Genomic DNA, 13,447 nt, shown 5'->3' with positions numbered 1-13,447 from the left:
AGAGCTTCCCTAGGGAGGTAAATGCCAAGTTCAGGTTCAGAGCAGCCCTAATACACGTTTTGGCTCTTGGACCTCTAAGTGGCTCTAATATAGTCAAGAGAAGCTAAGATCCTCAGATTTATCTCTTCTTGGGACTCACTGGATTGGAAGGACTTGGTAGGAATAGAGAATGGCAGGAGAAAATAAGATGAACTTTTTCTGTAGACATTCATCAAATATCTAAGACCCAGGAACCAAAGAACCATGGCCCAGAGAGAGTCCCAAACCTATCCCAGTCTGGCTTTCATCACCACAGTGTTCTTAGAGCTATACTTGGGATTCAGTGACATTAGTTTATGATAAAACTCCATGCCAGTCAGGAGCCCAAATAGCTAGCAGCTATTTCCACAGCATATGTGCTCTGGAAGAACCGTGGAGCAATGCACAGTTCACAGATACCTTTAGATTTACTCTGTTGGCCCATTTTACAAACTAACATGCCTACACTTCTATCTGAATCAGTTACCCCCAACTGGCTTGCAGCTGAGGACTTCACTGTGTCATATGCTGGTGGTAAGCATATGGGGTGATTCTGATGATGGAGCCACTCAAGGAAATTTCCACCAGAAGACTTACAAAGATGATTGCTCTTCTCTGCCTCACAGTGATCATGCACTTTGCAAGGTAACTGAAGATTTATTACAAATTATAGAGACTAATTTTGGTTTCATTTATGCTTCCCTGTATTAGGAGTATTATGTTCTTATATACATTTCAACACCTCACCATTCCATCTCCAAGCAATATGCATTCTAGTTAATTTTAGTGGAAGAGTTCTTAGTACATTATATCACCTTTCTCCACTCATAAATACTTAATAAATATAGTAAATAATAAAAAATACTTAATAATACTTAATACTTAATAATACTTAATAAATCTTTATGCTTTTGCTGGCTTAAGCCAGATGACTTTTTCGTTGAGTTGCTTACTTTTTTATTTGAGTGGGGAAAATCAATTACTTTTAAATCGCCGTTGTGCTTGAATAACATTTGTAAAGAGAATACAAAATGAAATTTCTACTTGACTAAGGCTGGAAATCAAAGTCTGAACTTTAAATCTTTTCCTATTGCTTTTCAATCTACTACTTTCTAAGAGGCAATCTGTATAGTAGGTATCACCTTTGGTAGTATGCATGCAAATTCACAAGTGGACTGTTTAATTCGGTATGCTTTCCTCAGATAAATTAAAATGAAAAAGATAAGAAGTCAGAAGTCTCTGCTGTCAGTACATCCTTGGGTTAATAGAGCCCACACCAAATGATATCAATGAAAATCATTATAATCATAATACCTAGTATTAAATCTAAGCCTATTATGTGCCAGGCACTGGAATGGGTACTGTAAGTATAACTCCTTCATACTTCACAGGCATTTTATTCTAGATGAAATGAATCTAATGACTTACTTGGAAGTTCTGCCACAATGGAGCAACTGGAACCTGTCTTGCCCTCCCACTGTAAATAATTACACATGTGGACAAAATATATACTTTAAAAAACACTTTAAGACATTAGACAACAAGCAGTGCATGACTGTGATTGCTAAGAGGAGACAAATGAACAGCTGAGTACCATAACCACTCTGGCATTCTAAATTCTGAACCAATTTAGAACACAACGGTTTCACTGAAATGTGGGGAGTAACTGGAATCTGTGGAGGCTGAGATAGCTGTAATTTGTAGGACAGACCACTACAGAAGGGAGAGCCACTCAGAAAAGGAGCATGAGAGATATGATGCATCCCTGAGTTTGCTGCTGAATACTGTGTATGAGTACGTTGGAACTCCACAGGCATGGCAAACAAGAGGAAAGATGAACAGTTTCCAAAGCTCACAGAGGACTGGGAAGTATTCAAACTCTCACAGGTTGGAATGCAGACGTTTCATTGGCCACCCAGTGCATTATGGGAGGAAAAGGTGACACCTCAGTAGTAGGACATAACTATCCCTAAAGGCTACTAGAGACTCCAAAATACAAAATACAAAAACAAACCTTGAAAGGATCAATCAGATCAGCAAGTAACTTACCTACCTGCCACAAAAAATGCCAGCACTTTTAAAAGAAATCCAATCACTCAACAACTTACCTCACAATGACCAGCATTCAAACAAAAAAATATCAGATGTACACACACAAAAAAGCAAGAACATGGGACCTATAACCAGAAGGAAAATCAGTCAAAAGACAGAGGTACAGAAATAACAGATGATGGTGAGTAAACAAAACATTTGTTCAAAATGTGAAGGAAAACATGGGGAAAATGAGGATAAAAATGGAAGATATTAAAAAAAAAACAAATGGAATTTCTAGATGTGAAAAATTCAATATTGTCAAAGATAATATTAAAAAAGAGAGAGAGAGAAAAAAAACTACAGACAAATATCCCTCATGAACACAGACACAAAAACTCTGAACAAAATATTAGAGGACAGGATTCAGAAATATATAAAAAGAATTATACACTATGACCAAGTGGGTTTTATCCCAGCAAGGCAAGATTAATTCAATATTTGAAAATTGATGAATATAATCCATCATATTAATATGTTAAAGAAGAAAAATCATATGCTGATATCAATTGATGCAGAAAAAGCATCTGGCAAAATTCTACACCCATTCATAACTAAAGCTATCAGCAAGCAAGGAATAGAGAGTAACTTCCTCAATTTGATTTAAAAAAAATCTAAAAATCCTTATAGGTAACATTATACTTAATTGTGCTTTTCCCCTATGATTGGGAACAAAGCAAGGATGCCTGCTATCACCACTCTTACTCAAACTAGTGTGAGGAGTTCTAGCCAGTGTAATAAGACAATAAAAGGAAATAACATTTATACATATCAGAAAGGAAGAAATAAAACTGTCCCTAATTTCAGAAGACATACCTACCTATGCATAAAATCACAAGGAATCTACCCCCCCAGAATCCTAAAACTAGTAAGTTCATCAAAGTCAGAGGATACAAGATAAACATACAAAAATCAGTTGTATATCTACACACTAGGATTGAACATGTGCACACCAAACTGTATTCTATTTATAATCACTCAAAAAGAGAGAAATATTTAGTTGTACATGTATAGGAATTACATGCTGAAAACTACAAAATGCTGATGAAGAAATCAAAGATCTAAATAAATGGAGTGTCATACTGTGTTCATGGACTGGAAGACTCCAAATAGTTAAGATATCAATTCTTCCCAAATTAATATACAGGTTTAATACAATTCTTATTAATACCTCATCAAAATCTTTTGTAAATATAGACAAGATTATTCTAAAATTTGTATGAAAAAGCAAAGACACTAGTATAGGTGAAACAGTTTTGAAAGAAAAAGAGTAATTGAGAAGAATCATTCTGCCTGATTTCAATAGTTATTACATAACTGCAGCAATCAAGACTGAGTAGTATTGACAGAGGAATAGATACATAGATCAATGAAAAACAATACAGAATCCAAACCAGACCCACACAGATATGGCCAACTGATTTTTGACAAAGGTTTAAAAGCAATTCAATGAAGGAAAGATAGGCTTTTCAACAAATGGTGCTTGAGAAACTGTACTTCTATAGGAAAAACAGAAACAAAACCCCTCTAGTTGGAAGATCCCAGGAAAGAATGCAGACTGTGAGCCAAAGCAATCTTGAGAAAGAAAAACAGAGCTGGAAGAATCAGGCTCCCTGACTTCGGACTATACTATAAAGCTACAGTAATCAAGACAGTATGGTACTGGCACAAAAACAGAAATATAGATCAATGGAACAGGATAGAAAGCCCAGAGATAAACCCACGCACCTATGGTCAACTAATCTATGACAAAGGAGGCAAGGATATACAATGGAGAAAAGACAGTCTCTTCAATAAGTGGTGCTGGGAAGACTGGACAGCTACATGTAAAAGAATGAAATTAGAACACTCCCTAACACCATACAGAAAAATAAACTCAAAATGGATTAAACACCTAAATGTAAGACCAGACACTATAAAACTCTTAGAGGAAAACACAGGCAGAGGACTCTATGACATAAATCACAGCAGATCCTTTTTGACCCACCTCCTAGAGAAATGGAAATAAAAACAAAAAAAACCCAAATGGGACCTAACGAAACTTAAAAGCTTTTACACAGCAAAGGAAACCATAAACAAGACAAAGAGACAAACCTCACGATGGGAGAAAATATTTGCAAACGAAGCAACTGGCAAAGGATTAATCTCCAAAATTTATAAGCAGCTCAAGCAGCTCAATATCAAAAAAACAAACAACCCAATCCAAAAATGGGTGGGAGACCTAAATAGACATTTCTCCAAAGAAGATATACAGATTGCCAGCAAACACATGAAAAAATGTTCAACATCACTAATCATTAGAGAAATGCAAATCAAACCTACAATGAGGTATCATCTCACACCAGTCAGAAGGGCCATCATCAAAAAATCTACAAACAATAAATGCTGGAGAGGGTGTGGAGAAAAGGGAACCCTCCTGCACCATTGGTGGGAATGTAAATTGATACAGCTATTATGGAGAACAGTATGGAGGTTCCTTAGAAAACTAAAAACAGAACTATCATATGAGCCAGCAATCCTGCTACTGGGCATATACCTTGAGAAAACCATAATTCAGAAAGACACATGTACCACAATGTTCATTGCAGCACTATTTACAATAGCCAGGACATGGAAGCAACCTAAGTGTCCATCGACAGATGAATGGATAAAGAAGATGTGGCACATATATACAATGGAATATTACTCAGCCATAAAAAGGAACAAAACTGAGTTATTTGTAATGAGGTGAATGGACCTAGAGCCTGTCATACAGAGTGAAGTAAGTCAGAAAGAGAAAAACAATACCGTATGCTAACGTATATACAAGGAATCTAAAAAAACGGTACTGATGAACCTAGTGGCAGGGCAGGAATAAAGACGCAGAGGTAGAGAACGGACTTGAGGACACAGAGGGGGAAGGGGAAGCTGGGACAAAGTGAGAGAGTATCGTTGACATATATAACCTACCAAATGTAAAATGGATGGCTAGTGGGTAGCTTGCATAGCACAGGGAGATCAGCTCAGTGCTTTGAGATGACCTAGAGGGGTGGGATAGGGAGGGTGGGAGGGAGGCTCAAGAGGGAGGGGATATGGGGATATATGTGTACATATAGCTGATTCACTTTGTTGTACATCAGGAACACAACATTGTAAAGCAATTATACTCCAATAAAGATGTAAAATAAAAAAATGAATGCAGACTGTGAAAAAATAATCTAACAGTATTTACAAATGTATGAAACAACCTCACTGCAGGGTGGGGGGCAGTGCTGACCTAAGTGACTTTGGAACGAGTAGAGTTGGTAGGACTGAAGGCAGAAGGATCTGTACACCAGCACTGTAGTCTAGTTTATAAAGTTGCTTCCCACGAGGATACAAGTTATGAATTCTGATACTGCTCTACATGTATATAGGAATTAAGCAAGTAAGTAAAAGGATGTTGGATGGTAGGAGCCAGCAATCTTGTTGTTGGTGTGGGAATTTACAGATAAACAGGAGAGAAGGCTGGAATGAAACATGTAATAATGGAATAGAGTTGGAGAAATTAGTATAAATTCGTGTTTAGCTTTATTTAGATACAGATGGTTACATATGGCAATATTTATAGACACGTGGGTTAGTATACACACACATTCCCTTGCTATGTCAGCTGAGAGGATCTAGAAGCAACAACATCCCAGGAACAATGAGCATAGCTAGTGCCCAGATCTTGGTTTCCAGTATCATTCTCCAATAAAAAGAACCAAGGCTCCTTGGAGAGATGGCTGATTCAAGACTGGAGCAGGAAATATACAAGATAAGACTGGAGCTTCTTGCAGTGCCGGAAAGCATATAAGTGTTCATACACACACACATACACACACACACTCTCTCCATCAACAACAATGGGGTATGTCAAAGGGACACAGAAAACAAAATGAAAGAACTCCCAGTGTCCAAATCTGGAACATTTTGAGCTACAAAACAAATTTAAATGTTCTGGATTATAACTCAAAGTATAAAATAAATATCCACAAGTCCACAGTGATATAAATAAATGATGAAATAAATAAATAAATGGGAGAAAACAGACAAATCTCTCCTACAGAATAATTTCACATAGTTTACGTAGCTACTCTACCCTCAAAGAGGGAAAGGATAACTCCCGATTCCTTAAGTGTGGTCCACACATAGTAACCTTCTTTCAAGGAGTAAAGTATGCAAAGAGGGAAAAAGAGTAACATTATAGGGGAAAAACTTGATAAACACTTCCTCAGGTGATTAAGGTCAACATCAATGGTCAGAAATCATAGTATGTGATAGTATGTAGCCTTGATATGATGGGATATGATTAGAAAATGGACAAAGGACATGAAGAGACGTTTCGCCAAAGAGGATGTACAGATGTCGAATAATCACATGAAAAGACGTCCAATATCATTTATAAGTAGGGAAATTCAAATTAAAACCACAAGATATCACTAAACACATTATCAAAATCACTAAAATTAAAAATGAAGGCAATACAAAATGCTGGCAAGGATAGAGAGAAACTGGATCACTATACATTGTTGATGGGAAGGGAAAATGGTTAAGCCACTCTGGAAACATTCTGGCATAGTTTGGAAAACTAAACATCAACTACCATATGACCCAGCATTTGAACTCCTGGGCAACTGTTCCAGAAAAAATAAAAACTTATATTCACACAAAAACCTGTAAGTGAAGGTTTACAGCAGCTTTCTTCATAATAGCTCAAAATTGGAAAGAACCCAGATTTCTTTCAACAGGGGGATAGTTAAACAAACTGTGGTATATTCGTATCATGGAACGCAGCTCAGCAATAAAAAGGAAGAAACTTGATACACATAATGATCTGGATGAATCTCCAGAGAATTATGCTAAGTGAAAAAAAAACACAAAAGGTTACATGCTATATGATTCCATTTATAAAACATTCTTGGAATACCAAAATTATAAAGATGCAGAACAGATTAGTGGTTTCCAGGGATTAAGAGGAAAGCTTCCTGTGGTGGAGGAGAAATGGGTGTGGCTATAAAAGGGAAGCATGAGGAATACCTGTGATGTAAATGTTCTGCATCTTGACTGTAACAATGTTAGTATCCTGGGTGTGATATTGTACTGTAGTTGTACAGCGTGTTACCATTGGGGGTAAGTGGTTAAACGGTACACTGGATCCCTCTGTGTGACTTCTTAAGACGGCTTATGAAGTTTGAAGTTTCAATTATCTCAAAATAAAAAGTCTGATTTTGAAAAAACAGCCAAAGGAAGAAAAAGACATATACACAGTCAATAGTTTCCTTAAAAATGTGCTAATGAATTCCTTTAGCTAGGATGCTAGAATAACTGGATGATTCATATGGGGAAAAGAATAAACTTCCATCCTTAAGTCACACCATACACACAAAAATATTAACTCAAAACCTAAACCTAAAAGCAAAATCTATTTTTAAAAATGCTAGAAGAAAACACTGGATAAAGCGTCATCATTATAAGGTAGGCAAAGAAAGAACAAACTAAAAAAGAAAAAAAATTGATAAATCAGAGATCACCAAAAATAAAAGTACTTGCTCCCCACAAAAATACCATTAAGAATTTATGGATGTCCTGCTGGGAAAAAAAAAAAAAAGAATGAATGGATGAGCAAAATGTTCATCTGACAAAGGATTTATATCTAGAATATGTAAATAATTCTTACACCTCAGTAATATGACAAAAATCCAATTTTTATAAAAAATGGGCAAAAGATTTAAAAAGACTCTTCTCAAGGTAAGACAGATGAATGGTCAATAATTACATGAAAGATGCTCAACATCAAAGAAATGCAAATTAAAAATCTCAGTGAGAATAAAACATTGATGGCATTTGCCCATGAAAATGAGCTGGAAATTATAGAATACTCTCTTGTGAACTGAGAGACAAATATTGAAAAGTAGTTGAGTTAGAAAACAGAGGGGAAATATAACATTATTTGACTTTTAATAATGCATATAGACCTTCTGCTATGGTGAGAAAGCAATGGGTCACTGATGTCCCGTTTGGACTACTGTTCTAGTGGCCATGGCAACAGGCCTGAAAGAACTTTGGGCTTCCCTGTTGGAGTACAGTAATCTCCAGTCTATGATTTCAGGTAGAAGCAAAGCAAGTCCTGGAGAATTCGTGTTGCATGAGGGCATCCTTTCTTTCCCTCTACTAGTCCTGAGCCAAATAATTCTAGGCAGCAGAATTACAAAGCCTCAGAGACAAGAGTGGACACAAAATAAGTTAAAAACTGAAAAATGGACAGGATGCAGGCCAGGTCTTAAGGAGACAGCTGTGTAGAAGGCCTGCAGGGGTTGAAGAGAGGGAACTTCTCTGGGTCCAGATGACTGGAGGGAGTGTATTTTCAAGGAGAAGCCTAAATTGATCAAGGAAGGGCAGAGCTCCCCACATACCTCCTCCCAGAGTTAGTCTGCTGGCCTGAGAGTGAAGTGTCTTGAGCCAACTGAAAAAGCCAGTCTCAAAAGGTAAATGTGACACTGGATGGCGTGTCTAATTAGATAACAATGAGTTGCCTAATTCGCTCCACTCAGTCAAATTAGGGAGCTTTTGAGCACTTAATAGTTGGCCAAGAGTAAATTTTGCTAAACCTCAGTTATAATGAAGGAGGATTTAGTTCCAAGGTAGCAACTCCAAGAGTAGAGGCACCATGATTCCTTACATGATGACAGTTAATTTTTTATCAGTCCCTCCCCTGGAATGCTAGTTCTCAGAATAGGTTCTTTTTTAAGGGGGGAAAAAAAAAGTTATATGATCAAATATATTTGGAAATAAACAAAGGCAAACAAGATTCTTGACTGTAAGTGCCTCTAATATGTGGGCCTTCTTTATGAACCTCCACATGGCAGGTACCAAGTCCCCAATTTTGCGGGGCACAGACATTTCTTCCATGGAGTATCTCATCTGACCAGTGTTCTGTAAAACACATTAATAGTGCAACTCTCCTAACAACTTTAGGAAAGAGTCTGTGGTGCCCTGCAGTTTGAAAAATTAACAGGGCTGACTAGAGACAGGCATTTGTTGTTGTCAAAGCCCAGTAAGAGTGACGTTTGAACCTACTTCACCTGGAAGAGTCCTACCGCACCATGATCAGGGTAAGGACCCTGAACAAAAGCCTAGGGGTAGACTTTCCAGCTACAGCATGTGTATGGGGGACAGGCGGATTGCGAGGCAGGAGGTCCAGGGGAAGAATATCACTGAGAAGAGCCTGACATGGGTGTTCAAGAATCAAACAGCAATGGAGGTGCCCAGGAAAAGCCTGGAAAGACCAGATGGGGCCAGACCTCCCAGGTCTTGATGATCAAGTTAAGGGCTTTGATTTTCTTCTTAGAGACAATGAAATGTCAGTAGGTGATTTTAAGTAGGAAGAGACAAGATTAGATTTTAATTTAAAAGGTCTCTTCAGTGTGGCAAGTGTTTAGGGGTGAAGGGGAATGGGTGTGGGGACACCTTGCACTAGTGCAGGCGGAGATGCAGGCAGCCTGGTGTTGGCTCTAGGAAGAAGTGAGAGGATCTAGAGGTTTCTAGGACTTGGTGGTTGGATGCAGGTAAGGAGGAAGAAGAGGAGGCATGAAAATGATTCCTCAGTTTCCATCCAGAACAGCTCAGGTGGTAGTAATATCATTTAATGAGCTGGAAAATATTTAAAGAAAGAAAGGAGAAGAAGATATATGAGTCTGAGGTGTCTCTGAGGGACATCCAAAAGTGAATGCTGAGTAGGCAGTTGGAGATTTGCTAAATATTCTAGAGAAAAGATTACATTTTGTCTCCCATAAGATGCCAGGATAAATTTCAAATGTATTAAATATTTGCATGGCCAAAATTAACTCATACATAATTAGAAAAATATAAGAGCATATTTATAAAATCATGATACCTAGGGTCTTTCTAGCATGAAACAAGAAATCAAAAGAAAATATTAAGATGTAATCGTATATAGCTAGTGGGAAGCAGCCGCATAGCACAGGGAGATCAGCTTGGTGCTTTGTGATCACCTAGAGGGGTGGGACAGGGAGGGTGGGAGGGAGACGCAAGATGGAGGGGATATGGGGATATGTGTATACATATAGCTGATTCACTTTGTTATACAGCAGAAACTAACACAACATTGTAAAGCAATTATACTCCAATAAAGATGTTAAAAAAAAAAAAAGAACAAACGAGATTTGCATTTCTTACTTCAGTGGTTTGGCTAAAGACCATTTTCTTTCCTGTTAAAGGGAATGCATACGTGCAAAATAAAATTAAAATATGATATATAGAATAAAATACTTTATATACATTTAAAAGGCAAATGACATTGGAAAAATATTTGCACCCTATTCAGGGCTGACTAGAAATAGGCATTGGTTGTTTTCAAAGACCAGTTAGAGTAATGCTTGAACCTAGTTGGAAGAGTCCTATGTAACCAAATGTAATATAATCAAATGTAATATACTTAATATACAGGACGATTTCAAATCAAGAATAAAGATTAACGTGAACGATCTGGTAGAAAAGCAAGCCAAGGATAGGAATAGGGAGTTCAAGAAGAAACATAAATGACTATAAATATATTTTTAAAGTATTTAATCTCACTAGGAATCAAAGACTTACAAATTAAAACAACACAAATAGCATATAAAGCCACTAGAATGACGATTCTCGGTATCTGTGTGAGAACAAGGAAATAAAAAGCTCCTTTGCACTCTGGGTAGGAGTGAATATTGGTGTAAGGTATTTTCCTGGAGAGCAATATGGAAATAAGTATGAATTCTCCTGGACCCTGGGATTCCATTCCTAAGAAATTAGCTCGAAGAAATACTCATACAAGTTCACAAAGATGTACATGCAAGAACATTCATTGCAGTGTTGTTCATAATAGGAAAAAGTTCCCAACTCCCCAGAGGTTGAATTGAGGATGGGTTAAAAAAAATCCTGATGTATCATGTAATGCAGCAGTCCCCAACCTTTTTGGCACCAGGGACCGGTTTTGTGGAAGACAATTTTTCCATGGCCTGGGGGGACGGAAGGGGATGATTCAGGCGGTAATGCAAGCGATGGGGAAAGGCAGGTGAAGCTTCGCTTGCTTGCCCGCCGTCCCGGGGGTTGGGGACCCCTGATGTAATGGATGACAGGACAGCTAGTAAAAATGATAAAACAGAAGCATATACCTTAATGTGAAAACACGTTTATGAAATACATATATTTTTAAATGAAAAGTAGATTGCAATATAGTATGAACACTATGATTCCTTTTATGTTCAAATATATGCATTTACACTATACACTATATATTATACACACATAGAGCTTCAGGAAAATCCCTGGATATATGTATCAAAATGTCAACAATGGTTGTCTCCTAGTTGTGCATTTTTAAGTGGTGGGCTTTTTTTCTATAGCACTATATTTTCTCATTTTTCTTCCAAGCTGTTCATTATTTGTGGGATATAAACATCTGGGGGAAAAAACCTGGATGCTTCCCCAATATTATTTTTGCATCCATTGATGAATACAAATGTCTGTGTGTGTTTATAAACCAGTCAGAAAAACAAAACCATCTGCAAATCATTTTCTGGAGTAAGCCCACTTCTAAGTCCCAGGAAAAGACGAAAGGAAAACACAGGATGTGACACAGCTAAATAGAAGGAATATCAGAGGTTGCTTCTCCCACATCTTGACTGTTGGCATCTACCCCAGAAGCACAAATGAGGCTCCCTAGGGATGGACTGGGAGTCCAGGCTCTGTGAAATTCTCCAGGGCTAGGGAGGTGGCCACCAGGCCTTAGGGGGGAGAGGTGAGCACGCAAGGTGCTCTCCAGCCAACGATAACACGTTTTCCAGAAACTTCAGTGCCCACCTTCTTCTATCAGCACTTTATATGTCAACCTTTCCCAACTTGTAAACCAGAGTGACCCTGCTGCTTTTGCTGGTTGAGCAACTGCGGAAAACAGAGACCTGACCTACGCTCTGCATCTCTGGACTCCTGCATTTGGCTGGCGAAGCCAAGAATGGAACCTTCTCTCCCCAAGTGGTTCATGATATCTTTTGAGAATCTGATGAAAATTTGAGAGCCTCCCCTCAGCATATACACATATATACAACACTTCACTTCTGTTTTCAGGGTTCACAAACTCCCTGAAACCCTTGAGGGGTGACTTCGAAGGAGCCCTTGTTAAGCTGGATCCCCTAGTCCAGAAGCAACCACTCAGAGGGTGCCACTGTGGCTCCCCTGAACCCAGCCCTTTCCTCCCTCGCTGCTTTGCCATCAGCAGCTTTCTTCCCCCATCCACTCTCCCTCCCCACATCTGTACTGTCCTCACCTTCACTAATAATTCAACCGTGAACTAAGAGTAGCTCCCCCTGACATCCCACCGCCGCCACTACCACCTCTCCATTACTCAAATTCCAGACACTGCTGTATCTTTCAGTAAAAGTAAACGTGGTCGCGTAATGCAATTTCTATAGAAGACACATCTGATCCTTCCTTTCTCCTTCCTGCTTCCATTAGCACTGACACTTTTTCAGATGTTAGTGTAATGGCTCATTTTTCATGTTTCAAAGCTGTAGGTCTGCAAACGTATAGTAAGGGCAGTCTCAGCAGGCCTCTGAACCAAATGCTGATTTCAGAAGAGCCTTGCTTAATGATAACACAGTAGATTGTTTTAAAATGGCTCTTGATCCAAGCAATGCCTACTTACATTTTGCAATTCATATTTTGCAATAATGTATGCATAGAAGTTTCTGGGGGTTTTTTAACAGCTGCCATCTCAGGGATTTTGTGGTAAATTTGAAAACTCAGTTCCCGGCTCACTTACCTGTAAACCCGGGTGCGCAGACACATGTGCCATTTAGGCCTTCACTGTCACAGGTGCCTCCGTTCAGACAGCTGATGTTAGCACAGGGGTCCTTGTAGGATTCACAGTGGACTCCTGCAGAGAAACAGATGCAAAAGGGGTGACTCATTAACGGGTCTCCAGCTCCCATGGCCTTTAAAAGGAAAGTGTCTGAAAAGCCTTGAACAGTGTGGAGGCTGATTCCCAGAGGGGTGTGTGTGCACATGAGTATGTATTCACATGCCCACCTTTGACTTTAGGTTATTGTAAAAACACACCTTAGGAGAAAATAACAGATTGAGTACCAGCTCATAGGTCCCACCATAAAGTCTTCTATGTACTTTCTCTGAACACACGCCCCAAAGCCTGGGCAACAGAATGTTAAAACTTTGAAAGATAAAATTTATCAGTGATAAATGCTCTCTAAGTCTCCAAAAGAAACAGAACATAGCCAGACAGTCTACATAAAATGTCAATATAATTGATAAACGGTATCCTGAA

General features: G+C 38.5%; 1 protein-coding gene across 1 annotated transcript in view; it reads right to left on the bottom strand.

The window, feature by feature from the left end:
• Positions 1-13,447, bottom strand: part of DNER (delta/notch like EGF repeat containing) — a gene marked incomplete at both ends in the record, with an annotated part of 338,936 nt that overhangs the window by 21,752 nt on the left and 303,737 nt on the right. Inside the window, one exon of the mRNA XM_079710119.1 lies at positions 12,929-13,042. Coding sequence (XP_079566245.1) covers positions 12,929-13,042 — 114 coding nt within the window. The remainder of the gene's footprint in view (positions 1-12,928; positions 13,043-13,447) is intronic.

This window comes from Hyperoodon ampullatus (genome assembly GCF_949752795.1).
Source record: "Hyperoodon ampullatus genome assembly, chromosome: 8".
Classification (NCBI taxonomy): domain Eukaryota; kingdom Metazoa; phylum Chordata; class Mammalia; order Artiodactyla; family Ziphiidae; genus Hyperoodon; species Hyperoodon ampullatus.
The sequence above is the reverse complement of the archived record's forward strand: the minus strand, read 5'-3'. Positions and strand labels throughout refer to the sequence as shown.